Source organism: Beauveria bassiana, assembly GCF_000280675.1.
Source record: "Beauveria bassiana ARSEF 2860 unplaced genomic scaffold BBA_S00007, whole genome shotgun sequence".
Lineage (NCBI taxonomy): Eukaryota > Fungi > Ascomycota > Sordariomycetes > Hypocreales > Cordycipitaceae > Beauveria > Beauveria bassiana.
The window spans coordinates 478,013-501,598 of NW_007930842.1; the positions used below are offsets into that span (position 1 = coordinate 478,013).

Consider the following 23,586-nt stretch of genomic DNA (forward strand, 5'->3'; position numbering starts at 1 on the left):
GGGACAAAGTAGCACCCCAAGGTGCAGAATGACTAGCAGCTCTCTAGGAAGAAGCGTGTGTTGATGTTTGCAACTATCAGCCTTTTTTGTTTAATAGAATTCACCAATCGTACCTTTATTCAATTATACATCGAAAAAAAAAAACGCCATGAAAAAATCTCTGTAAATTGGCTTTGTGTAGGCCGCCAGCGGCTTAGGGTGCTGGTGGAATTAAGCCGCGGGTTTTTTTAGCTCCTGCTCCTGCCCCGAATAAGCAGCCGACTTCCGACATTGTTCCCTCCGAAGGCTGAAAACCCTTTTCCTGGGCGCGCATCTAATTTGATTCTATCCTGCTTCGCCGCTGCAATAATTCATCTCATCTGTATCTCTATTCGAAACTGGAACCTCGCCAGCCCGCACCAGATCACCCTGCAGTGGCGACTCAACTGGTCTTTGCTCCAGTCGCCATGGAGCAATCACCGCATTCTTCAACGCCTCAGTTTGGCTTCGATGGCGCCAGCATTTCTGCACCAGTATCTCCCAGCAAGCAGCTTGTCGCCAACGCGGCTGCCAGCGAGCCTGTCGATTACGATGTCGAGACTGTTGAGCGGGTTTATCGGTAAGCGCCAAATTCTACCTACCACAGAATGAAGAAGGCGTTCAATTAATGCGATGCAATAGAAAGATTGACAGGCGAATCATTCCGGGTAAATTTCCAACTAAACTTGATATTTGGCCCCTGCTCTAACAACTACAGCCTTTTGGATCCTCTACTTCCTCTGCTCCGCCATTCGCTCCAACATCGGCATCGCTCAGACCATGAATATTGACAAGGGTCATGATCTTGTCACGGTCCTGGGACTGAGCCCTCGAGATCTTTCTACCGCACTGGCGCTCTTCTACGTATCCTACGTCATTTTCGATTTTCCATCCAATCTAATCATGAGCAAGCTTGGCCCTCGCGTTTGGATGGCCCGCATCGTCTTCGCTACTAGTCTTGTCGGCGCGTGTTTTGCTGCCGTTCACGATGCTTGGAGCCTCAAGCTGCTTCGATTCCTCCTCGGGCTGGTCATTGCGGGTATGTGGCCTGGAATGGCGTTTTATTTGACGCTCTTCTACCCGCCGTCCCGAACCGCCAAGCGAATCGGCATGTATTTTACCGCTTCTCAAGTCTCTGCTGCCGTCGTGGGTCTCGTGTCCGCTGGATTCCAACTCATGGATGGCACTGCTGGGCTCGAAGGGTTCCGCTGGATGTTTTTGATCTACGGCTTGGTCGGTCTGGTTCTTAGTGTGATCCTCATTTGGTGGCTGCCTGATCGGCCACTTGCTCCTGGTCAAACCAGGGAAAAGACTGGCCTGTTCAAGTGGCTTCCCGCAACACCAGAAGCCCTCACTGGCGAGGATGCGATTATCCACTACCATGACCTCAAGCGTGTCTATCACTCTCGGCCCTGGGGAATGAAAGATCTAGGCCTGGTGCTTTTGGACTGGCGACTCTGGCCTCTGACGCTCATGTACTTTGGCGTAGTCGGTGTTGGTATCGGCACACAACTCTACGGCTCAGTCATCATTCGCGCCATTCGCCCTAATGCTGGTGGCATTGAAATTAGCTTGCTCTTTGCCCCTATCTGGATTGTGAGCCATACCGTCACGCCTGCGCTTTGCTAGCTGTAGCTAACCTCATCTTAGATGGACCTTATTGCTATCCTTCTTGTGACTCCGGTTTCCGATCGATTCCACAAGTATCGCGCCTTCTTCTTTTCCGCTGCCGTCTGCATCCAAATTTCGGGACTTCTCATGACTACCTTTGCTCACGGCTGGGCGCGCTACGGCGGTCTCTTGATGGTTGGATTTGGTCTTGGACCAACCGTACCTATTTGCATGGCTTGGAGCTCCGAAATCTTCCAGCGCCGCCATGGTGAAGTTGGAGTCGCTGCTGCTACCGCGCTGGTTTCTGGCCTGGGTAACCTTGGAAGTGTCACTACTACCTATGCCTTGTACACAGGTTGGCCGGAAGATGCCAAGCGTGGACCTCATCAGTTCCGCAACAGCAATCTCACTATGATTGGAATTCTTTGCATGAGCATCCTCAGCGCCTTCACCATGGTGGCTTTGCTCAAGCTTCTGGGAAATTCGCCGAGCAAAAAGCTTTATGAGTGTGAATCTGGTAGCGACTTTGAAGATGGTGCTGCCAGACGCGAGCAGCAGCAACGCGGATTCGGTCGATTCGGTCGCAACACGACGTCGCAGGCGTAAGCCTCTATCAGAAGCACGCACAATGGCCACGCAACTCTCACTAATTGCCGTGACGGGGCTTGCGGTCATATCTTTTATTTCTTTTCCGGGTAGTCTGACGACCATTGTCTTTGCTACCATTCTTTCTGAAATTTGTATTGTGCGCCGATTGCGCAATGTTGCATGGCTGATTACTGCGACAATGCTTCTACGCTATCGGAGATGATCAACTTGCTACATTGCTCTACGAGCGCTGCAATTCGTCTTTATCCTGCATTGCTTTCTATGATACCCATTCGCGTTTATACCCGCTGTCTTTCGAGTATTTTTCGACTCTTGAATATTTTTCTCGCCAGCGACAGTGCTGTTACGCCATCGCTGGGACGGCGTGTTTGGACCGAAGCCAAGGGCCGACGACAATGCTGGAGCGCTATCGTCCGGGTGGCTTCGTGGGCGTTTTGTGATTTTCTTTGCTGTTTTTTGAACCTTATTAGAGAGTATGTTTCTAAAATAAACTTACAGAATCAATTACGAAATAAGACTGGTGTCCTTGTACCTGATTTGCAGAGCTTACGGGCATTGTGGCGAGCCAGTTTAGTGTATGTCGCCATTGATTAGCTCTGAAAGCTTTAAGCGAATGGCCAACGGAAAGCCATTTCGCATCGCATCGCAATCTTGTCATGATTTGATAGCCTATACCTCAAAAGTGTGAGTGTCTTTGTGTCAAATTTCTCACCGAGCTCTTTCCAGTGTCCGGCTGCACCACAATTGTTATCCGCTGGAGCTGCACTGTACGCGCCAGTAATGAGGGGCGGTGGTGCCATCTTGCCGTATACAACATACCTATAGACAAACGCCGTCTAACGAGCAGGAGAGTTCTTTGCACAAGAAAAGATGAAATTCGGGCTAAACTATGACAAACACATAGTACCCAAGTGGTCGCAACATTACATTGACTACAATGGGCTGAGAATGCAGCTTCGGGCCAAGATTCAGCGTGGGGAAAGTATCCAAGGTACGCGGCCGGCCAGGGGCAAACAGCGTGCCGCCTCTCTGACGCGACGTTAGAATTGAGCAATGAGCTCATCGCCGAGATTGCACATGTCAAGGAATTTTACATCAATGCCACTGCGGCACTCGGTGCAAATGGCGACGCGACGGTTGAGCTAGACGGCGAGGGACAGCCGCCTGCTAATGCAGTCCCGGACGGCCCGGTAGCCGCTTCTCCTGATTCGTCTTCTCAAAGTAAGGCTGGCGCCTATTATACAACAGACGACTACAATGAGCTTCGGAAGTTTGGAAAGCTCAACATTATTGCGATTCGGAGGCTTCTTGGCAAGTTTGCGGCTACTGGCCAAGCCACATCACAGGACCTTGGCCGCGCGGAATCGGAGCTAGAGGAGTGGGCTGAGCCAAAACAGACGATCGACGAGAGTCTGAATGCCAACAATCGTCCATCAATTGGTATAGAGGTAAAGCTGAATGATACTGCACCGTCTCTTGATGGGCGTGGTGCTGGTGAGAAGGCACCTTCTAGCTCTTTGAGAATGGTTTCCACGCCTCGAGATGACATCGATCGGTTTCTTGCGCCACAATCTCTTGAAAGTTTTGAACGCCTTTTCAATAGTCATATCAAGAGGCACCCGATCTCTGGTATGGATTCAGACCAGGGTCAATTTTTCGGCAGGCTGCTTTGCTTGGTGGCCAGCTGTCGCCCAAGCAGCTTCATCGACGCCATATTGAAGCATAAACCTGATATTGGCGTCAAAACATCTCGCGGTGAGTCGGCTCTCTATTGTGCCTCTCAATCCGGATCACTATCAGTCGTCCAGTCAGTTGTCAAATATTTCCGTGGATGCGATGAGGGCCTGGACTCCGCCGTCCCGAGGACTGGATGGACACCGCTGATGGTTGCATGCGCAAAGGGGCATGCAGATGTCGCTGCCTACTTGCTGTCATCCGGATCTGATGCGCAAAAAGTCGACGTGTTGGGCTGGACCGCTAAAGAGCATGCTGCCTATCGTGGGCACCTTGACATTGCGTCTCTTGACGGCTTTGCATCGGCCAGTATAGCAGACGGCGGACTGGCAAAAAGAGTTGGCCTCACCAAGAAGTCTGAGCACCATACTCTGACTCCTGATAAGAAGGCCGTTGTTGTCACGCTTGGCAGTATCCAAGGGGGCCACGATCGAAAAACCCTGAAGCTGAATCACCAAGTCGGTGGAAGCGACGGCGCTGGCCTTGAGTCCAAATCTCTGGAAATTATCATTGGTGGCGCTGATTGTGCCTCAAAGTTTGTGCAGCTTCCTCTCTGGGAGGACCAAAGTGTAAACCCTCTGGTGGGTAAACTGGACTTGGGCGCGCAAGTACAGGTAACGGTGCGACTCTGGGATAATGGCGGCACTCCGGCCTCCAACAGAATACTGGCAAGCATTGGTACTGTTTTGCTGAGCGACGATTATGCCAGATACGGAGCCTCGCGAGAGAGCATGCTTCGAGAGACGACCGTCATCATGCTTGACAAGGAAACCATGGAGTTCTCCGGCACCGTCCTAATCAGCTACGTGATTGCAACCCCTTTTGAAGGCCTGGATAACCTTGAAGCGGCAAGCTACAAGAGAAAACCAGGTGATCCAGTGCGATTAGTCGGTCATAGAGGTATGTCTGGCAATGAGTAGTCCAAATTGGCGCCCGTGCTGAATAGTTGGTTCACTAGGTCTCGGCCAGAATACTGCGGGAAAGTCGAACCTACAGATTGGAGAAAACACAGTCACAGTATGCAAACGCCTTGTGGAAGAAACCCAATCACTAATTATCAAAGTCTTTTCTCTCCGCGTATAAACTTGGAGCCCCATTCGTAGAGGTAAGACGCTGAACAACGAGCACTTGAACCTGCCGCTGACATGATCTAGTTTGGTATGATATTTGATCAGTGACGAAGGCTCGATTTTAATGCCAGCATAGACGTGCAAATTACCCGCGATCTTGAAGCCGTCATTTATCACGACTTTTCCTTCAGCGGATCAGGATCCGATGTGCCGATTCACGACATCTCACTCGCACAATACAAGTACGCGGGCGACATGCAGAACCCTAGCGGCGCGTCGCTCCTTGAAGCGGGCACGCCGAGACCACGCGCTTTTTCCAGTGGCGAGGACTCTTTATTGAAAGCATTGCAAGCACAAGAGCGCCTGCGATGCACTGTCGACTTTGATGGCAAGGGCTTCAAGGCCAATATCCGGGGACACTCCATCCAGGACGCGCACGCCACTCTGGAAGAGCTCCTGGCGACTCTGCCAGAGGAAATTGGTTTCAATATCGAGCTGAGTAGGCTGAATGTCCCTGTGCGGCCCGGTCTTGTGAAGTGCGCTAAAATGAAGCAGAATATCAGCGACTGCACGAAGCGGTGGAAGCAGGGGTGGCTTCCGTCACCATTGACATCAACACCTTTGTCGACGTGGCGCTTGAAAAGATTAAACGGCTCGCGGGCCGTCGACCTATTATCCTCTCGTCTTTTACACCTGAAATTTGCATTTTGCTAAAATTCAAGCAGAATGCATATCCCGTCCTGTTTATTACGAATGCGGGCAAGCTTCCAATGATGGACAAGGAGCTGCGGGCTGCAAGCCTTCAGATTGCATCAAAGTTTGCGAGATACTGGCAGCTTTCCGGACTGGTGCTTGCGTGCGATACATTTCTGCTCTGTCCCCGGCTGATTTCTCTCGTCCAGAATGCGGGACTGGTGTGCGCTTCGTATGGGCTGGGCAATAATGATCCAGTAAATGCAAAGGTCAGTGCCGCCAGTCTTTGAGAATGGGTGATGTAGAATATATGTGCCAACTGACGACTTTATAGATACAAGCTGATGCTGGTATCGACATTTTAATAGTGGATAAAGTGAAGCTCATTGCGGACGCACTGGGAAAGCTGCCTTTTACAGAGGAGTAAACCTGTGACGAGTAGCTATACAAGCACAAGCCATAGTTGGAATCCTGGTTAGTGATCGTGCCGAGACTTTTATACAAGGTGTAACGCGGGGAGGCGGGCTTGCACAAAGTGATGAAGCAGAATCTTGACAGTGAATGGCATCCCACTATTCCTTTCGGACATGCTCCTGTTTTGAGCATAAAACAAAAGCCATTTTCTCGTCGGGGTGCAACGTTATACCTGCTGACCTGGTCTTGTGATCAGCAGCAGGGCCAAGGAGTGGCACGGCACTGCTATGTCGCGGGGTTAGCCGAATCTGAGTTTTCTCGGCAGTGGCAATGTAGCATAAAAATTTCGAGCAGAGTGGTCATGCGGTTGATCTTGTTGGCTGATTCGGTGCCAGGGTTCGCTTGGTGAGTGCTCGGAGAAGCAGCCGTACAGATTGTTCTTGCGACGTGCTAGCCGGATTCAGTCAACACAATGGCGAAGTTCTGGCCAAGGCTCTGCTCAGTATAGTTAGCGACTGACCAGACTACCATCATGTCTCGGGAATTCTCCGCACTCTTTGATATCATTGTAGTGTGTTACATTGCAGAGCATTGCATTGTATTTTCTCTCTTTCGTGCTAATAGTGGCGTGGAGAAGGAGGGGTGTCTAAATCGCTGGTGGCATCTGGGGCTTGTTAGATGGCTTGGTTGGCGAAGACGAAACGAAAAGAATCTAACCGCGATAGACATTTTTTTCACATTATTAAGATGGAATTTCTCGCGCGGCGAGGAGGAATCTCGCCTGTTGAATGTGAGTTGGGCTATCGGCAGTTCGCGGACCGCGCTGGCGCGCAGGTGGCAGGTGATGAGCGCGCGTTTGTGTGGTGCCACCCGAAACTTGACCTCGACACCATATTGATCCGCATTCCCAGCGGCGATATCACAGGCTGTCAAAAATTCATTGGATGCAGAACAATACCAGTCATGAGTATGCATATAGGTCTATATTTTACCGGCCTTGAAATGCTACAGGCCATGAACGATCGTGATGTCGACAGGGCGGCGTTCTCGGGTGATTCCACGCGTTTTCTAAATAGAGGCAATGTGCTAACTCGTGGTAATTACAGGCCACTGCGACTTGATTGGCTTCAATCGGAGGAGGAAAGCTCGCCAAGGAGTACATCCAAGCCGTCATCGGCCTTGGCTCATCTCCAGGTCCAAGGCGCGATAGGCTGTCAATAGCGCCTGAATAGCGCCGTGCGTCGCTCTACCGCCCTTCGATGTGCCTTCTAAAATATGCCGCCGCCCCCGATCTGGCCGATCAACTAGCGGCTTGACAATACCCATTCGCCATTCCTATGCGTGACATGTTTTAGCCATCGTCGTGTACGGCTACTGAACCCCGGATCGCCACCACGTTTACTGTGTCTCATTGGCACCACTTGGCCAGGGCGCACTGGCGTGAGTTCAATCAGCGCCAGCCATCTCGCGACACCCCCGCCAAAGACACACAAAGCTACATTTCCAAAGTCAAGTCGTGAAGTGGTGCTCGGTAACACGACAGTCGCGGAGACCGACACTGCACTGCGGTAGAGGATTTGTCTGCCCGGAGCTCATCGCTACACGACACGAAGCGCTTTGTGCACCACTGCAACCCTCGGGCATCACGCGGTGCTATTACAAAATGATTGGGAAGCTGACCTTTCTCTGCTTCTCCCAATTAGGCTGTTGGTAGTTTTAAGCAAAGCAGGCGGCGCGATCGCCGACGCCACCGTTACCCCACTGGGCTGCCTTCGCCCTCTGCCGGCGCCGTGAACCAGGCTCTCCGGCGAGGTTTCACTTACACCACATGAAGCGGGTACTGGTATGCTCTATACTTCTTTCTTCCCTTTGGGTCAGACATGTACCGGTTAGTGTGTTCCTGACTATCACTAGTGCCTGCACTTGGTTTGTTTTGATGCCATCGCGTCGCGGTGTAAGTGAGGGTCCTGATGTTAGACACGACGCGGCTCTGCACATGTACCTCATCTCAAAATGCACTGCGCATAGGCCCGACTAGATATACCCCAGACTCACATCCCCTCACTCATGCGTACCCCCGCTTTTCGATCATAAGCTTGGAGAGAATCTGTAGTCATGAGGACGACTCCGTGAGACGCCTACCTATCCCGTGCCAGAGACAGTGTACGACAAAGGGTCTCCGATTCACAAATGGCGCTACCCCTCGATCAATTTTTAACATAAATTAGTTCAACGGCCACCTGCCGTTGCTGCCCCTGCTCTGGTCAGCACACTGCATCTCTCAGATATTGGCTGCATCATGAAGCTTCTGCGAGTCGTCATTGCCGCCTTGCTGGCTGTCGTCGGCCAAAGCGATGCCAAGTCAACCTTTTCGCCCGCTCGCCCTCCTGCGGCCCCTCTTGCTGTTCGATCCCCATATCTCAATGTCTGGCTCAACGGGCCAACTGATGGCGGCGAGAGCGGTATTCTCCCGAATTCATGGCCTCGCTTCTGGACGTAAGTGTGACATAGGTATCTATGTGATCGTATCAAGTCACTAACGTTCGACATGTGGCACAGTGAGGGTGTCCAGGGCTGGCAAGGCTTCATCAAGGTCGATGGGAAAACATACAATTGGATGGGAAACCACCCAAGCACTGACTTTGCCAACCAAACCGCCCAATACTACACCTCCACCAAGACCGAGTTCGTCATGGACGTCGGCGGCAAGGTCGAACTGACTGTCAGCTTTCTCTCTCCCGTGTTTCCCGACGATCACAGGCGCCAGTCAATTCCCTTTTCCTACATGAACGTGAAGGTGAAGTCTATCGACCGTCACGCCCACTCTGTGCAGATTTACAGCGATGTCACTGGAGGCAAGTACAAGACGCAAGCAGCTATGGCGTATTTGATGGACTAACACAAGTGGCTTTGCAGAGTTTGCGTCTGGGGACAACCGCGCCGTCATCGAATGGGAACACAAAAAAGTGAACGGCCTCCGCTCGCACCGCTTTTGGCGACGAAACCAGGATGTCTTCAACGAGACCAATGACCAGGCTTCGTGGGGCAATTGGTATTGGACCACAAAGGATCAGCGCGGTGTCAGCTACCAAATTGGTCAAGACACTGCTGTGCGCAGCCAATTCATAAACAACGGCCATCTAGACGGCAGCATTGACAGCCAATTCCGTGCTGTTAGTGATCGTTGGTAAGAGAACCATATGCGTGGCCAGCGACTACAATAAATACTGATCATGTACATTTCAGGCCTGTATTCGCACTTTCTCGCGATCTCGGAAAGGTTTTGGGAATGGGATCTGTCACAACCCTCTTCACTATAGGTATTACCCAGGACGAAACCATCCAGTACCACGGCATTGGAGAGAAGAAAGGTCTCCCATCTCTCTGGAAGGACTACTTCAAAAATGACGCTGAGCTCGTCAAATTCTTCTACAATGATTTCAGCTACTCCTCGCGATATTGCATGAAGCTTGATCACCGCATCGAGACCGAATCTGCAGCTGTCGCTGGCCCGGAATATGCAATTATCACCACTCTGGCTCTCCGCCAGTTCTATGGCGCCATCCAGCTCGTGGGAACCAAGGAAGATACCAAGGTCTTTATGAAGGAAATCAGCTCCAACAGTGATATCCAAACTGTGGATGTCATCTTCCCGGCATTCCCTGCCATGGTATACCTCAACCCCATTCTCATCAAATGGAGCCTTGAACCCCTCTTGGAATATCAAAAGAGTGGTCGCTATCCCAACAAGTGGGCTGTTCATGATCTCGGCCGATACCCGCGGGCCCTCGGCTACGACGACGGCAACGACGAGCCGATGCCACTAGAAGAGTGCGGCAATATGCTCATCATGATGCTCGCCTATGCTCAAAGGTCCGGAGACAATGGGTGGCTGAAGGAAAACTGGGATCTTCTCACGCGATGGGCCGAGTATCTCATCGAAGATGCCAAGATTCCTGCGCACCAGCTCTCAACTGATGATTTTGCTGGCCAGCTCGCCAACCAGACCAACTTGGCCATCAAAGGTATCATCGCTTTGGAGGCCATGGCAGAAATTGCTACGCGCGCCGGGCATCCAGATTTGAAGCCGCACTACAGTGACATTGCACATGAGTACTACAAATTCTGGTCCGAGCATGGCATTAACAACAACACAGCGACTCCTCACTCGACGCTGGCCTACGACGACATGGAGAGCTACGGTCTGCTGTACAACCTCTGGGGTGACAAGGTGCTCAGGCTCAACTTTATCCCCGAGGAGATTTACAAGATGCAGAGCGCGTGGTACCCGCACGTGGCCAACGAGTACGGCATGGTACTGGACACGCGTGGGACACTGACCAAGACAGATTGGGAAATTTTTGCGGCATCCATGTGCGAGGAGTCGACCAAGATGCAGTTTGTCAAGCTCATTGCCAAGTGGATCAATGAGACCAAGACCTGGAGAGCGTTGACAGACTTGTACGACACCAAAGATGGCGGCTATCCGCGCGGCATCCAGTTTACGGCGCGGCCGGTGGTCGGTGGCCTATTTGCGATGCTTGCTCTACAATGAGAGCAGCGACGACAGTTTTCGGAGGATTGGGGAGATACAATGGAGGATGAAGCACTTATTCCTGATTTCTTTTGTGTTTGATGAACTACATGGCAGACCGCGGCCAATGTAGGCGAAATATGCCGTGGCGATCGCTCACGCGCTCAGCGTTCACAGAATGGGGGAGGCTTCCTTTGCTTTGCTGAGATGAGCCACGCACTATAATTATCTTATCCGCATGATACAATTCGATTCTAAACTTCACATAGACAATTATCATTTGACTATTGTATGGGCGTGTACTTGGTGCAATTTTGCTAGCCAAAAGAAAGCGCTCCATGGCAAGTTAATGGTATAATGGGCCAAGTAATCGCAAATTTGGAACAGGTGCAAGCGCTTCCGCTTTACTAACGGGGCTCGACGCGAAAAGACCCGATTCTTCGCTTCGGATCGACCTTTCTCTTCCCACCGGTCGGTCCCTCGACTGTAAGGCTCGGGCTGCCATTTGGCCATGTATCACTGCGGTCAAGGTTAGCACGCACACGAGCTCAACCGTGGATTTATTCTTCATCACTCACGCCCAACCATAGAGAGTCACATTACGGCCCTTGATTTCGATTCCCTGAATTTTGCTATGAAATGGTTAGAAGTTGTAAAGTGACTAAAGGACCATGTACTTGCGGAGAGCCTTCCAGCGTGAAGCTTGTGTTGATCGGGACGTCCATCGGGCGATCTCTGCCGTTGTCAACGTCCCATTTGACCTGTTGTTGTTTTTTTTTCCCTTAGGTCAGCCACCTGTGTGACATGAATCACAGTCTTTGCTTCTATATGTTGACATACGTAAACAGTCTCCTGGGGAGCAGGGCCATCAAAGACCTCCTCGCTGATGGCTGGGGGTTCTGGAGCAGCAGTCGTCATGTTGGAAGATGTATTAGATGGGATGATACTAGTCGATAAGAGGTTTGGTCGAATGTCAAGATGAGAAAGATGTTGTGAGTTACCTATGGATTGAACAGGAAGGGAGTCTGAACTTATATGGTTTTTTGCAAGGTGTCTTGCTCTGAACTATCGTCTGTTCCCTCAACAATAATCAGGTCACAAACCCAGCTCTCACGTCTACCCCTCTCTTTGATGTCGAGTTCCGTGTCACTGCAATTGATTGTACGGGTCAAATGAATCCTTTGCGGGTCGTGAGGCTGCGGTCTTGAGCGAATTCTCATATTTGCAGCCAGGACATGGCATCAACAGTTGTGGCGATGCAGTGTGCTACAGTAGGCCGCATGCACAACAGAAGCAGGACGGGATACCAAGAGCTACAGAGTTTCAAGCCACGTGCAAGAGCCATCATTTCAGCCAGTTAACACTGATACTATAGAGACCCTTGTCTCGGGTAGTCTCAGGACACGGGAGAAGGCTGAAGGTGATCGATGCCGTCACTGCAGAACTCAGCTGCAAAGCTCCAAGCCACAAAAATTCAAAACGGCGTTTGCAAGCTGACTAGTGGAAGATGCCGGCGAATCCTACCGCACCCAACAGGGCCAGACTCGGATCTCAGTATGTAGCTCTTGTCGGGCTGCCATGAACCGGCAAAAGAACGCAGAGTGGGCGTCCATGCAACGACGGAGACGCCGGAGGATTCGACAAGGCGATTTTGGGTAACAACGCAAAGGGGCGGCCTGCGACCCTACAAGTTGCATAGTTCTTGGCAATAAAGTCCCGAGACATTCAGCTGGTGTCTCTTTTCGTCTAGGCCGTGCAGTGGCTATACTCGAATGCTGTGTGCCGACTATACACCTTCTTCCAATCATCATGCACATACATGTACGAGATATTAGTCTATAATTCGCAAGAGCCCAACCCGCAAGACCCAAACCAATCACTTTGACGACTTTATCAATACCCTGCATCTATCCCGTACTGATTCCTGCGTTGTATATATTTTGTGATGGCATACTCAAGCCCACAGAGCGGGGGGTTCAACACCGGCAGATGGTGGCATTGGCACTTACCGAGGGGCTTGCCATATGTTCTAGATATTAGCTATGCTTCGCCGTCTTTATGCGGTGTGACAGTGGCTTAATTCTGCGATCCAATTCGCGTCTCTCTAGCAAGAGTTCTGCGGCCTGTGAGCTAGCCCAGCGCTTGCGTAGGTAGACGGAGTCTTGGGAAGGCGTGAAGGTAAACGATTTTACAGTATGAGAAACCCAACAAAGCAAGACATGCCTTGGGTACGGAGAAAATGCGCGGTTGGTCTCACGCATGCAATGACTCAAATATTGGCATCGCTGCCCAGTAAGAGATGAGCTTTTGTCTAGACCCTTCGGATTGGCGGCCCGCATGCAGCATCCTACATACATCCATCTACCCTAGCAAGTAGGTGAAGATAACGACAACGCCAAACTCCAACCGCTTTTGTTTTGCGACGCGGCACCATGTAGATGATGACCGGTGAAGGCTATATCCCTCGTTTCCAAATCTTGGCATTACCTCCCCTATGACGAAGCCGGAGGCTGGAATATCCTTGGCTCGTTGATGATACATGACGAAATTTCTGCACCCAATTCCCAGGATTGGGGAGAGGTAATTATGCTTGATAAAATTGATCATAGTGCATCTTCATGTGCAATGTACCTGCAGTCGCTAAGAGGGACTGGAAACAGAACGCTGTACGGATAGCAGGCCAAGGTGCTCGCACGAGACATGTCAGTGTTGCAGAGCAGCCCCGTTGGGCAGTGACGCAAGTGCAGGGGCATGAATATCAATGGTCAGCCTCAAAGCACAATCAAATCCGAGTCCGGGGCTGTTACGACACTGTGTAAAGCTGTACAATAGTGATGGAGGTGGCAGGAGCGGAGAGCGAATAGTACCATGTCGAGGCATGTTGCAGCGGCTGCAGTACATGACGCATTAGCAAGCCGCGGTGTGACAGTGGCGGTTCGGGGTATGAAGCTCCGCGGACAAATTCTTCTAAATATAATCTTGATGGCTATGGCCCGTCTCTCGGGGGCAAGACAGACCGCCGATGAGCCTCGACGCCTGCCATGGAAGCCATTGCCTACCTCACCAGGACATGGCCTGAAAAAATCAGGAAAGAAATGTAAACCCATTCTTTAGCTACCAAGGTGTAGATATGGTAGCATCAGAATTAAATCTTAGATTCTATACAGAGATGGTTGCTGTTAGTCGAAGTGAGCCTTCTGACTGGGTGCGTCGTCTGTTTTGTCCCCGAGGTGCCCGTCTATAGACTCGCAGCTCTCTTGTGCCGTGGCTGATTTTGGCACATCCATCTCCTTCTGGTGGCCGTTCTGTTCCGGCAAATTCTTGAACTGATAACTTGCAGGCCGCTCCCATGTCAAGTACGGCTCATTCAGCTTGATCAAATCCGACCGGCTCAAGACCGGGGTAGATTTCATTTCCTTTCCCTCGACAGTTCCATCAAGCCCTCTTACCGCCACTGGTGCCGCTGGCTCCTGTGGCATCAGCGACCACTTCAAACATGTTTCGACGAGCTTCAATTCCCGCGTCCTTCTCTTGTCAACCCACGCATCTAGTACCTTTCGGAACACGTGTACATCAGCATCCAGTTTCACGTCCGGGTGTTTTATCCACTCAAGCCGTAGTACAGCTTCAGCATCCTGCTCGATATGAGGTACTCCTCGGAAATGCTCATCCAAAGTGATGATCTCGTACAAAGTAAAGATAACGCCTTTCATATCATCACGCTCTGGGGTGTAATGCTCGTGAAGCATAATAGAAAAATCAAAATCGAAGATACGGAGATTCTCCTTCTCGTCGATGAGCAGGTTACGCGCAGCAATATCCTGGTGCATGATGCCGTAGCGATAGTTCAAATCATCTACAACAGACAGGAGCTGTTGTAGCCACGCTAAACGAAATGGCCGGGTAGTAGCGCCGTTGTCTTTGAGAGTTCCGCCTGGGATGTAGAGACTTGTAAACCCAACAACGCCTCCCCGAATGTCGTCCAACACAACGGCGTCGAATGGAACAATGTGCGGGTGGTCTCGCGGTAATCGAGCCCAACATTGAAGCTCGTACCATTTTCTAAACATACCGTTTGCAATAAACCACTACTTGAAAGCTGCCTTTGTGTGGTTTGCCCTGCCGTCGTCGACTGTAGTGGGATAGTCTGGGTAGGTCACCAAATCCACCTGCGGGCCCATCCTGTCAAGCTCCGTCATGCTCTTGAATCTGATGGTCTTGACTGGGAAAGGAAGACTGAGTGCAGTCAACGGCTGGCAGTTTTTATACCACGTTACGTCATCCTTTAGGTCCGTAGATACCGAAATCGGTCCTTCTGGATCCGAGAAACGAATGCCCAAGACGTCCGTGTCAAGGTCGTCGATGTGCTTTCGTAATTTTGCTAGACAAATATCCTCTGTCTCCTCAACGTCTTGTACTGCTGTCGGGGGGCAATATGTAACAGAGAAATGCCTTCGCTGATCAAAGTCGGTAATGTGCCATGTGTAAGGCCCTCCCGTAAGCAAGCTGCCACCACCAGCCCAGAGCCGGTCTCCAGGGTCGATCATAGTGAGGGTCAAAGGGGCGTTGGACGGACAATCAAATATCAGAGTTAGGTAGTTGTCAACAAAAAAACAATGAGAAATTAAGGGTGGAACTTGTAGAGTAATTCCCAAGTGCTGCTTCCGGTTTAGATGAGCTAGATGGTGAGTAGTCAAAAGATCACAGAACGTTGGTTGTGCATGCATAACGATGGCATCTCTGCAGCACTGAAACTCACGTGATGCGCGGTGCTTGCTATTAACATATTTGCCATGTTGGCAGCGCACACTAGGTTAACAAGCAACATTACGGGGCTTGAGCTCGGTTTCTGTTAGCAATTATATCCAATGCAGAATCGTTTCGGAGCAATCGTTTTGTTGTTGTTGAGAAGCAATGCATCAAGTCGAGTCACTAGAGCGACTGGGGTTAGGCCTCGGCGGCTAGAGATGAATAGAGTTTTTTACAAGTCATCTGGCGCTACAAAGGGAAATATTATAGGGCTAATTTAGGGCACCATGTCGCGCGCGCAGTAGCGGCTGTCTTGGCTGCGCCGCCGCGTGCCGGAACGCGTCAGTACATAGGTACCTTTGTCTTGCTCTTGTCCATTCTTCGTATCCCTGTTTTCAACGTCAGCATGCATTTCGTCAAATCGCTCCTCCGTCTACTCAGATCCGCGGGCAGAGAAGGCATTGCTGAGAAGCTGGCTGCCGTGTAGGGTGTCTATACCAGTGTAGCGCTGTAGCGCCAGGTTCGGGGGTCTAATCCGGCGCCCTGGGACTCGTTTTCTCTTGAATTCTCGAATATTAAGACCTATTTCTCCTCCTTTTCTGACTAGTTGATCTTTTGCAGTTTTTCTTGTACAATTTCATCACCTTTTTATTTTTATGTCTCGTACATGTGCAACTCTGTACTGGGATCCAAGTCAGCGGTGTTGCGGTGGTACTCGAGATGAGACATGACTTAAGGAGAACCGTACTATCTAATGCTAAGTCTTACCCCGCACATCCCGCAAGTACCAGGGACTAGTTGCCGTGTAAGACAAGTATAATGAAAGCAAGGGGCTGCAACAGCTCTTTGTTCCTCTTGCAAAGCTCAAAAATCAACCTCGGTGACTGCTATACCTCGCCATCCCTGCAAGCGCTTTCTATTTCGCTCTTGTATTAAGAAAAAAAAAGAAAGAAAAAAAAAGAAAGAAAAAGACACTCAACATACCAATTACAAGCCACAGCGGTATGACGTGCGAGGTACGCTCAAGAGCCCTATCACTTGCACACTTTCGCAAGTACCTACCTAACGAACAAGTCTTGCGCCATTAAATACTTCGTACCCCAACAAGAATTGGGGTCATGTACGTATTCATTATGCATTGGCTTTCTTGACGGGCCTAACCCGCGGGGCTCCGAGTCTTGACACCCCCTCGGAGGTAGGCCCCTCCAGGCCCCTCCTTGCGCCGGCCCCCCTCTTACGCAACTTCTTCTTGACATCCTCTCATCGTCTGCAAATCTATCACGACAATAGTCGTCGTCTGATTGCATCGCAATCTTGCAATGGCTTCTCCAATTATGGCCCCCAATTGTTAACATTGCCGCATCTATCATTCGCCCTTATAACTTTTTAAATTTCTCCCCTCTCGTACCAGATATCGCAATCGGGATCTGATAAGCCAACCGCCGATTCACGTCACGAGGGCATCATTCATTTCGCTTCGCCTCGCCTTGATCTCTGTCTATTCTCTGAGCTATACGAGAAAACCAGCAGGCCTACATTAATCCATGATGGCTCGTTTCATCGATCTAGAAATCGACGACAACGGAGGCGATACGCAGGATCCCAGTAGTAGTGTTTGTTCCGCCGCGCCACCGCCAAACGCCGATGTCGAGTTGGTGACAACGCCGACCGTATGCAACGCCGTGACGCGTGCCTTTCAGTGCTATCCGTACGTTTTCGGTTTACCTCGTCACCACTAGCTTGCTTCATGTTGTGACGCATATGCTAATTCCATGTAAAGCATCGTCGTCGGCGTCGTCTCGCACATTGATCTCACCACCCTCGACTCGCTCGCGCGTGCAAGCCGCATGATACACCACGGCCTCGTACAGTACCGCGTTGCACTACTCGCGGCCACGCTGCGCTGCTCCAACGAGAATCTGCCTCTTGACACCGCCGCCCGCGCAAACGCCGGCATCGACTCCTATACGGACACGTCCCGGCAAGCGGCTGGCGCAGCCAAGGCAAGCCGCTGCTGCGCGCGCGACATGGTGGGCGAGTGCCGACGCTGCGCCGCCGTCATCTGTAGAGCAAGTCATTTAACCCCTCATCTCTCGCTTATGCGGCAAGTATCAGTCAGCTGACCAACTTGTGCACAGAACTGCGCAACCAAGCCCCCAGCGGCGAGCACCCTCCGCGAGCGTCATCGACGTCTCTGCGCCGCCTGCGCTAAGGCGCCCCTCGAGCAGGTTGCGTGCCCGGGCCTCGACCCGGCGCGTCCGGGAAGCGCCGACGCCATGCAGCGCTCGCTTTGCGACTGCGCCCAGGGCGGCGTCTGGCTGTGCCAGCCCTGTGGCCGCACCATACGCAATGCCGACCATGACTATCTTCGGTATGCCTTTGCACCATCACCACCGCCCATCAAACTCCCTCCCAAGCACTAACGCATGCAATTCTACAGCATCTGGCGCTGGCGCAACCACTACGGCGAGGTCCTCGGTTGTCTGGGCACCGGCATCGGCGACGCAGACCGCGGCGTCGTCTGCGGCCGCGAGGAGCGCTGCCTTGCCGCCCGCGAATGCGAGCAGGAAATCGACTGCGACGCCGAAGACGCCCGCAGCAGCCGCGCCCCATCGACCTCGTCATCATCCGACCACCACCAGAACAACAACCCGGCCACGCCCCCCGGTGCTCACAACCACGACTCCTACTTTCCCGCCTCCTGGTCCTCCGAGTCCCGCGCCAACGAGCGCATTCCGTCCTCGCCGCTACTCCTCGGCCCCGGCTATGAGCGCCACGAGATTGAGGGCATCGGCGGCATCGTCAAGCGCAAGCTCGTGCGCATGGTCCGCGTCGGCAAGTGTGTTCCCGAGTGGGAAGAAGAGCGCACATCGGCCCGCGTCCTCGGCAGGGAGGCCCGCGGCGAGGCCCGCAGCTGGTGCGGGTGGTGCTGGCGCGTCGTGCCCGGCCGTGACGACCCACGGCCTGCGGACAAGTTGTCTGCGGTGCCGTCGCGGCCTCTGGCCCAGACGGCGGCGGAGGCCGCGGCGCAGCAGAGTCGTCCTCCGCCGACACCAGCAGTGTGTCCTCCTGCTGGTAGCTGAAAGCCAAAGTTGCTTCGAGAGGCGTATTGAACGCTTTCTGATCTAGAGACTGCCTAGATTTAGACACATTTTCGGCATTGCTTTTCCACGATTTGGGTAATGAGTCTGCACATCGCAGTCGACCGACCATCATTTGAGATGATTGGTCAGTTTCTGGTTTTATTACGATACACGATATACGATATACGATGCGCTTACTATATTTGAACACGTACAGCACTTTGTTATGACTGTTGCATTGGCACATATTATACATACTGTTTTAGACGCACTAACAGCGACTCGAGATGTATGTTGCAAATCTTTTTTCATTTGCATCAACACAAAAAATGCTCTTCTTCACTGCTTTTGCTCTATATGACAATGCCATGACGCTCTGTAAACCACCCTGTACTTTACAATAAATAGTACACTTTCATCCTCACGTAGATGCTCCATCTTCATCTTCCTCTAGATACGTGTAAAGGAAAGATCTTGTTCCCTTGAGTGGCTCAGACCTCGATCATCGAGGCCTAGAGCTAGATATAATACAAGTGTATGCAAGTTTGAGTCATCGTTCCGCCGAGACTGTTGACAAATTATAGCTCGCCGCGGTACATGAGCTCCGCGCGTCGCTTGCGCTCCTCCCGCGCCGCCGTCTTCTTGCTCCCCCAGCGGTCCTCGCGCTTCCGCTTTTGGCTCTCTAGCCAAGCCTTGTGCGACGCAGGCGCGGGCGCCGCAATCTGCACAAAGACCTGCGAGCAGTTGAACTTGCGCGCGAGCGCAATGACGCTCCATGTCAGAGGGTCCTCGCTGCGCAGACGACGCATCTCTTGGACTTGCTCGGCGGTGAGGTGGTATTTGGGCTCGTCGGCGCGGTGGCTGTAGCGCATCGCGACACCGTTTGGTGTTTGTGGAGCGCTGCCGCCGAGGCCGGTGGTCTTGCGCATGCGAGCGGCGGCGGCGCGGCGCGGATCCGACGAGGGGAGAAAGAGAAAGGGCGTGTGCGCGGGCGAGGCCTCGGAGGCGGGCGGGTTATAGATGATGCTGTCGGCGGCGGGAAAAGGCGCGGCGCGGTCGGGGAGAAAGGAGTCGTGGGGGGCAATTTTGAGGGCGCGCTTCGTGCGGGCGACCGTCTTGTGGCCGCGGGAGGATGTCAGAGGGGTGGTGAGGAGGCGCGGGTGGGCGTGGCGGGCTGCTGCGCCGAGGAGAGAGCTCGCGGGGCGGGCTGCCAAGCAAAACTCCATGGCGTAGTTTGTGAAGGAGGTTTCGAAAGATTGAGTGGTATCCGATTTGGCAAAAGAAGGTGAGGTTGGGCGAGAGTAGAATGATGGCGCGTTGTGGCTGTTTGTGAAGCCAGGACTATTTCCTTTCTTTTTCCTTGTCCTCGAGCTCCAAGTGAATGGGTCAATTGGACATGTAGCAGTCGAATTTCGGGAAAAATTGATATAGGACAGCTGAATGACGATCAATTGCCCCTGGCAGGCCGTCGCTGATGCTAACGTGGGTATTTGGCGTGGTGGCGAGCGATGCCGTGCTTGTCGGGTCGTGATCCAGGAACACGGGGGTGAAGTTTTCTGTGCAAGCATGCAACATTGCCTAGAGTGGACAGCTACGTGCACGTGCCAGGTCACGTGTAGTCTTCAAGATGAGAGAGCAGGCGGCGGCGGACGCGGGAGATGGTGGAGCACGATGGTAAGGACAGGCTGTCGATTACATGATTCCTGAGTGGCATTATCAATTTGATCTGTTTCGAGTCATTTTCAAGCATAAGATGAAAGTATAGTATGGCCGCTGAATGGCTGGCCGTAAAAGCAGCTCGTTACTGCGTCTTCATCACAACAACGCTAGGCGGTGGAGGGGAGATCAGCACCAGGCTGCCAGTAGCGCTAGGGGTCCTAGTTCCAGGACGAATGTCTGGCGTGTGATTTTGATTGCGACGGGGTTGTATCGCAAGTATCAGGTACGAAGTATTGCATTGCATTGGCCCTTGTTTGGTTTCAATATTGCTGTACCTGTGTCAAGCGGGCTTATGCAGTTTCGCATTGTTCTGCAATGGATACGTGCATGACAGCAACTACTCAGTAGGTGCGGATAGCTCCTTGTAATTAGTTCAGTCGGCCAGTTGTTGTCCTCTACGTCATGCGTCATGGCGAGCCTCACCGCCGCCTACATTGATAGTGAGAGAAGAGCAGTCACTACAAAGAAATATTGGCAGCAATCGGTGGCGCCAATACTGAACAACGTGACCCAAGGGGAGACGCTCTCGAGAAGCTGACATGGTCAGTGGTGAGGGATGTTGGCGTTGCAAGGGTCTGGTATTGGATGAAAGGCGAATGTACGGAGACCAGCCTGATATTATTACCAGACTAAAATCTGTGATTCCGTACCAACACTGGAATCAGCGCAATGTCACCCCGCATCCGTCGTAGCCTCACCTCTGGTTGTACCGGATTTTTCGGTTCCTGTCTGCCTATTATTACATGGAAAAATTATTCATCAGTAAATAAATAAATAATACCTAGGTAATATACGGGTAGTGCCGGCAACTACCTGAAAAATCCCAGGGGGCGAGTCAAGGTGCCTGAATACCTACTGGCAACGGCATGGAAGTCAGCAGACAAGCCCACTACAGCAACCACCCCCCGGGCTTCTCCCGTCACTCACCTCTCCCCTGCTCCTTCACGTCATCAATTTATTACCTGCAGCTTTCGCTTCTTCATTGCACACCCACCTTCTCTTCCTCGAGAGCTTCATCCTCCTCTGTCTAGCTTCATCCGCCAGCTTCATCCGCCTTCCAGACTCAACCTCTCCGTCATCCCATTCGTGCTTGCGCCCGCTCCGTTATACTGGCGATCTGACAGTGGCTCCACCTCGTCGCAGGCAAGCAGACCCTGTGATCCCGACGTCCTGCTTCTCCCGACTTGTCCTACCATTCTGCTGGGCCAGAAAATCTCACCCTCTTATCCCCATCATCCGTTCAACATCTCGCAAACTCGCTTCGTATCCGCCGACAGTTCCGACACAATGAGCCTCGCCGACGCCGCGCCCATCACTAGCGGCGACAGGCTAGCACAGCTTGATCTTGCAGACGACAGCAGCCGTGGTACCTCAACGCCCCGTGCTGCTGCTGCTCCTGCCGCTGCAGCCGCTCCCTCCAACTTGGAGGCTTCGAGTCAGGCAGACGACATTAAGACGACCTCAAAGGGCAAGAAGCGCGCCCTCTTTGGATTCGGCAAGAAGAAGCAGTCCTCGTCCTCTGCCGACTCGCCGGCTGACGCCAAACCCCCATTGCTAACAAAGAATTCGTCCAAACTGTCTCGAGTCACGCCAGCCACGACGCATTCAACGCGCAGCTCGCGCGACTATCCATTCCCCTCGCCATCATCGCCTGGTCGTGTTCTGTCTACATCCCCTCGCCTCGCCTCTCCTGCTGGCTCACAAATATTTGAGCGTGATGTCCAAGATAGCACCGTCCTCAAGCCCAGCTCGCCTGCCATACCCACCCATATTCAGACCGAAAACTATATTCCTTCTGTGCTCGACGATGCCTCCGAGGCCATTACCAACAATAAGCTCGATCCCGATACCGTAGAGATTGTCACGCACTCCTCTCATCAGCCAGCCTCGGTCACTGTCACCGGCGCCCCCAATAGTCCCACCGACCACCAAACATCCACTGAGTGGGCAGCAGAGCTGGCGTCCTTTGCCGATCGCATTGGTGTTTCTGGAGAGACTGCTTCCAACTACGGATCTCTCGACTCGGCAGACGTTCGACGATTATCATTCATTTCATTCGCCGACGTGGTGCAGTCTGAGCACAGCGTTGGAGTGCGCAGTCCTATTTCTCGAGAAAATCTACACCTCGCCGGCTTGACCTCTCTACCTCCCTCCGCATTGAATCGATCGCCTTCGCCGATTCGCTCGCCAGTCTCCAGCCAAGGTCTTGGCACTTCACCACCAACGAGCAACCCTGCTAGCATCAAGGGGCTTGAAATGAGCCCGCCGCGCAAGCTCATGGGCAGCCCCAAGAGCACTCAACATTCGCTCGCCGCGCCCAGTGAGCTCAATATCGAAACAATGCGACAGGCTCTTCGACGTACGGGCAGTACGGATTTGGCCAGCGCCCGCAGCATGCCGGTGAGCCCCATTGACGCACCTGGCCCTCGCTAAGCACAGATTGCAAGGGATATGTCTGTTATATCTGTCTGGTCGCGGAGCCTGCTCTGCTTGAATGCTTGATTTGAAATAGCTCGGAGTTTTGAGGAGAATTTGCTGGCACGCGCCGTCATACAATATTTGAGTCTTTTCTATTCTTCCGGCGACATTCTTTCTACATTCTTTCTCTCACTTTGCCAACGCCATACCCGGTGATACCTCATGCAAAGTTGGTCGAACATGTTGAAGACAGGCTCACTCAGTGCCGACCATTGCTATCTGCTATTGTCAGTGTATCCTTCTCGTGGGTACGTGCTGCCTTTTGCCTTTCCTTACAGTCGCCGTTTGGTAGGAATGTGACGCGATGCAGGACATGCCAGTTACTTCCCATGTCTATTTGGCCTAGCCTTTTTTTGTTTTACATTTTTGATATTGTCAAGGTATCGTTGGAATTTATCAAGCATAAGGTCGGGTGGTTCAGGGTCAAATCGCCATAGCAACAAGTATATAATAATGATACTCCCTGAGATAAATGCATCAGAGAAATGCTTCCATTCTTGCTTGCTTGCCAAAGAGCAAGGTCCGCAATGTCCTTGTTCTTTTTTTGTTTCTACTCTTAGAAGGGCGGAAATTAGCGATGCACCGAAAAGCGACTTTTCAAAGATATAAATAGCCTCGCACCCTGGCTATCAGGGGGTGGCCTTTTGCATCGCCACAATGCAACATTGCGATGGCCCATAGAGTCGAGGGAGGGATATTAGTGTACTTTTTGGATAGCACGAGTAAATTCATACACGTCTAAGCTTCCTTTCGACTTTTCAGCACCTTTTTGATTACCGGTGCACTTATTTCTCCGGCGGGTATCACGGATGTCTCGGGCCGGTGCTGGAGCACGGAAAGGAGACACTAAGTACGGCCAAAGCCTTACAATACA

At 52.1% G+C, this 23,586-nt stretch overlaps 8 protein-coding genes across 8 annotated transcripts; 5 read left to right on the forward strand and 3 right to left on the reverse strand.

The window, feature by feature from the left end:
* Positions 1-446: 446 nt before the first annotated feature.
* BBA_03374 (major facilitator superfamily transporter) lies at positions 447-2,235 on the forward strand (the record flags this gene model as incomplete). Its single annotated transcript, XM_008598471.1, has 4 exons — positions 447-598; positions 661-686; positions 737-1,614; positions 1,669-2,235. The coding sequence occupies 4 exons, from the start codon at positions 447-449 to the stop codon at positions 2,233-2,235; spliced, it is 1,623 nt and encodes a 540-aa protein (XP_008596693.1).
* An 873-nt stretch (positions 2,236-3,108) lies between these two features.
* BBA_03375 (Glycerophosphoryl diester phosphodiesterase family protein) lies at positions 3,109-6,162 on the forward strand (the record flags this gene model as incomplete). Its single annotated transcript, XM_008598472.1, has 5 exons — positions 3,109-3,229; positions 3,283-4,872; positions 5,179-5,541; positions 5,598-6,004; positions 6,070-6,162. The coding sequence occupies 5 exons, from the start codon at positions 3,109-3,111 to the stop codon at positions 6,160-6,162; spliced, it is 2,574 nt and encodes an 857-aa protein (XP_008596694.1).
* A 2,286-nt stretch (positions 6,163-8,448) lies between these two features.
* BBA_03376 (glutaminase GtaA) lies at positions 8,449-10,704 on the forward strand (the record flags this gene model as incomplete). The annotated part of the gene is made up of 4 exons (XM_008598473.1): positions 8,449-8,645; positions 8,709-9,008; positions 9,055-9,336; positions 9,396-10,704. 4 exons carry the CDS (start codon positions 8,449-8,451, stop codon positions 10,702-10,704), a joined length of 2,088 nt encoding a protein of 695 aa, XP_008596695.1.
* Positions 10,705-11,090: 386 nt separating this feature from the next.
* BBA_03377 (uncharacterized protein) lies at positions 11,091-11,601 on the reverse strand (the record flags this gene model as incomplete). The annotated part of the gene is made up of 4 exons (XM_008598474.1): positions 11,091-11,202; positions 11,262-11,305; positions 11,361-11,444; positions 11,524-11,601. 4 exons carry the CDS (start codon positions 11,599-11,601, stop codon positions 11,091-11,093), a joined length of 318 nt encoding a protein of 105 aa, XP_008596696.1.
* A 2,261-nt stretch (positions 11,602-13,862) lies between these two features.
* BBA_03378 (serine/threonine protein kinase) lies at positions 13,863-15,230 on the reverse strand (the record flags this gene model as incomplete). The annotated part of the gene is made up of 2 exons (XM_008598475.1): positions 13,863-14,745; positions 14,776-15,230. The coding sequence occupies 2 exons, from the start codon at positions 15,228-15,230 to the stop codon at positions 13,863-13,865; spliced, it is 1,338 nt and encodes a 445-aa protein (XP_008596697.1).
* Positions 15,231-16,979: 1,749 nt separating this feature from the next.
* BBA_03379 (uncharacterized protein) lies at positions 16,980-18,944 on the forward strand (the record flags this gene model as incomplete). Its single annotated transcript, XM_008598476.1, has 7 exons — positions 16,980-17,140; positions 17,213-17,462; positions 17,571-17,803; positions 17,873-18,491; positions 18,579-18,660; positions 18,782-18,804; positions 18,924-18,944. 7 exons carry the CDS (start codon positions 16,980-16,982, stop codon positions 18,942-18,944), a joined length of 1,389 nt encoding a protein of 462 aa, XP_008596698.1.
* A 149-nt stretch (positions 18,945-19,093) lies between these two features.
* BBA_03380 (ribosomal protein YmL20 precursor) lies at positions 19,094-19,741 on the reverse strand (the record flags this gene model as incomplete). Its single annotated transcript, XM_008598477.1, has 1 exon — positions 19,094-19,741. One exon carries the CDS (start codon positions 19,739-19,741, stop codon positions 19,094-19,096), a length of 648 nt encoding a protein of 215 aa, XP_008596699.1.
* Positions 19,742-21,521: 1,780 nt separating this feature from the next.
* Positions 21,522-22,667, forward strand: BBA_03381 (uncharacterized protein; the record flags this gene model as incomplete). Its single annotated transcript, XM_008598478.1, has 1 exon — positions 21,522-22,667. One exon carries the CDS (start codon positions 21,522-21,524, stop codon positions 22,665-22,667), a length of 1,146 nt encoding a protein of 381 aa, XP_008596700.1.
* Between the last annotated feature and the right edge of the window lie 919 nt (positions 22,668-23,586).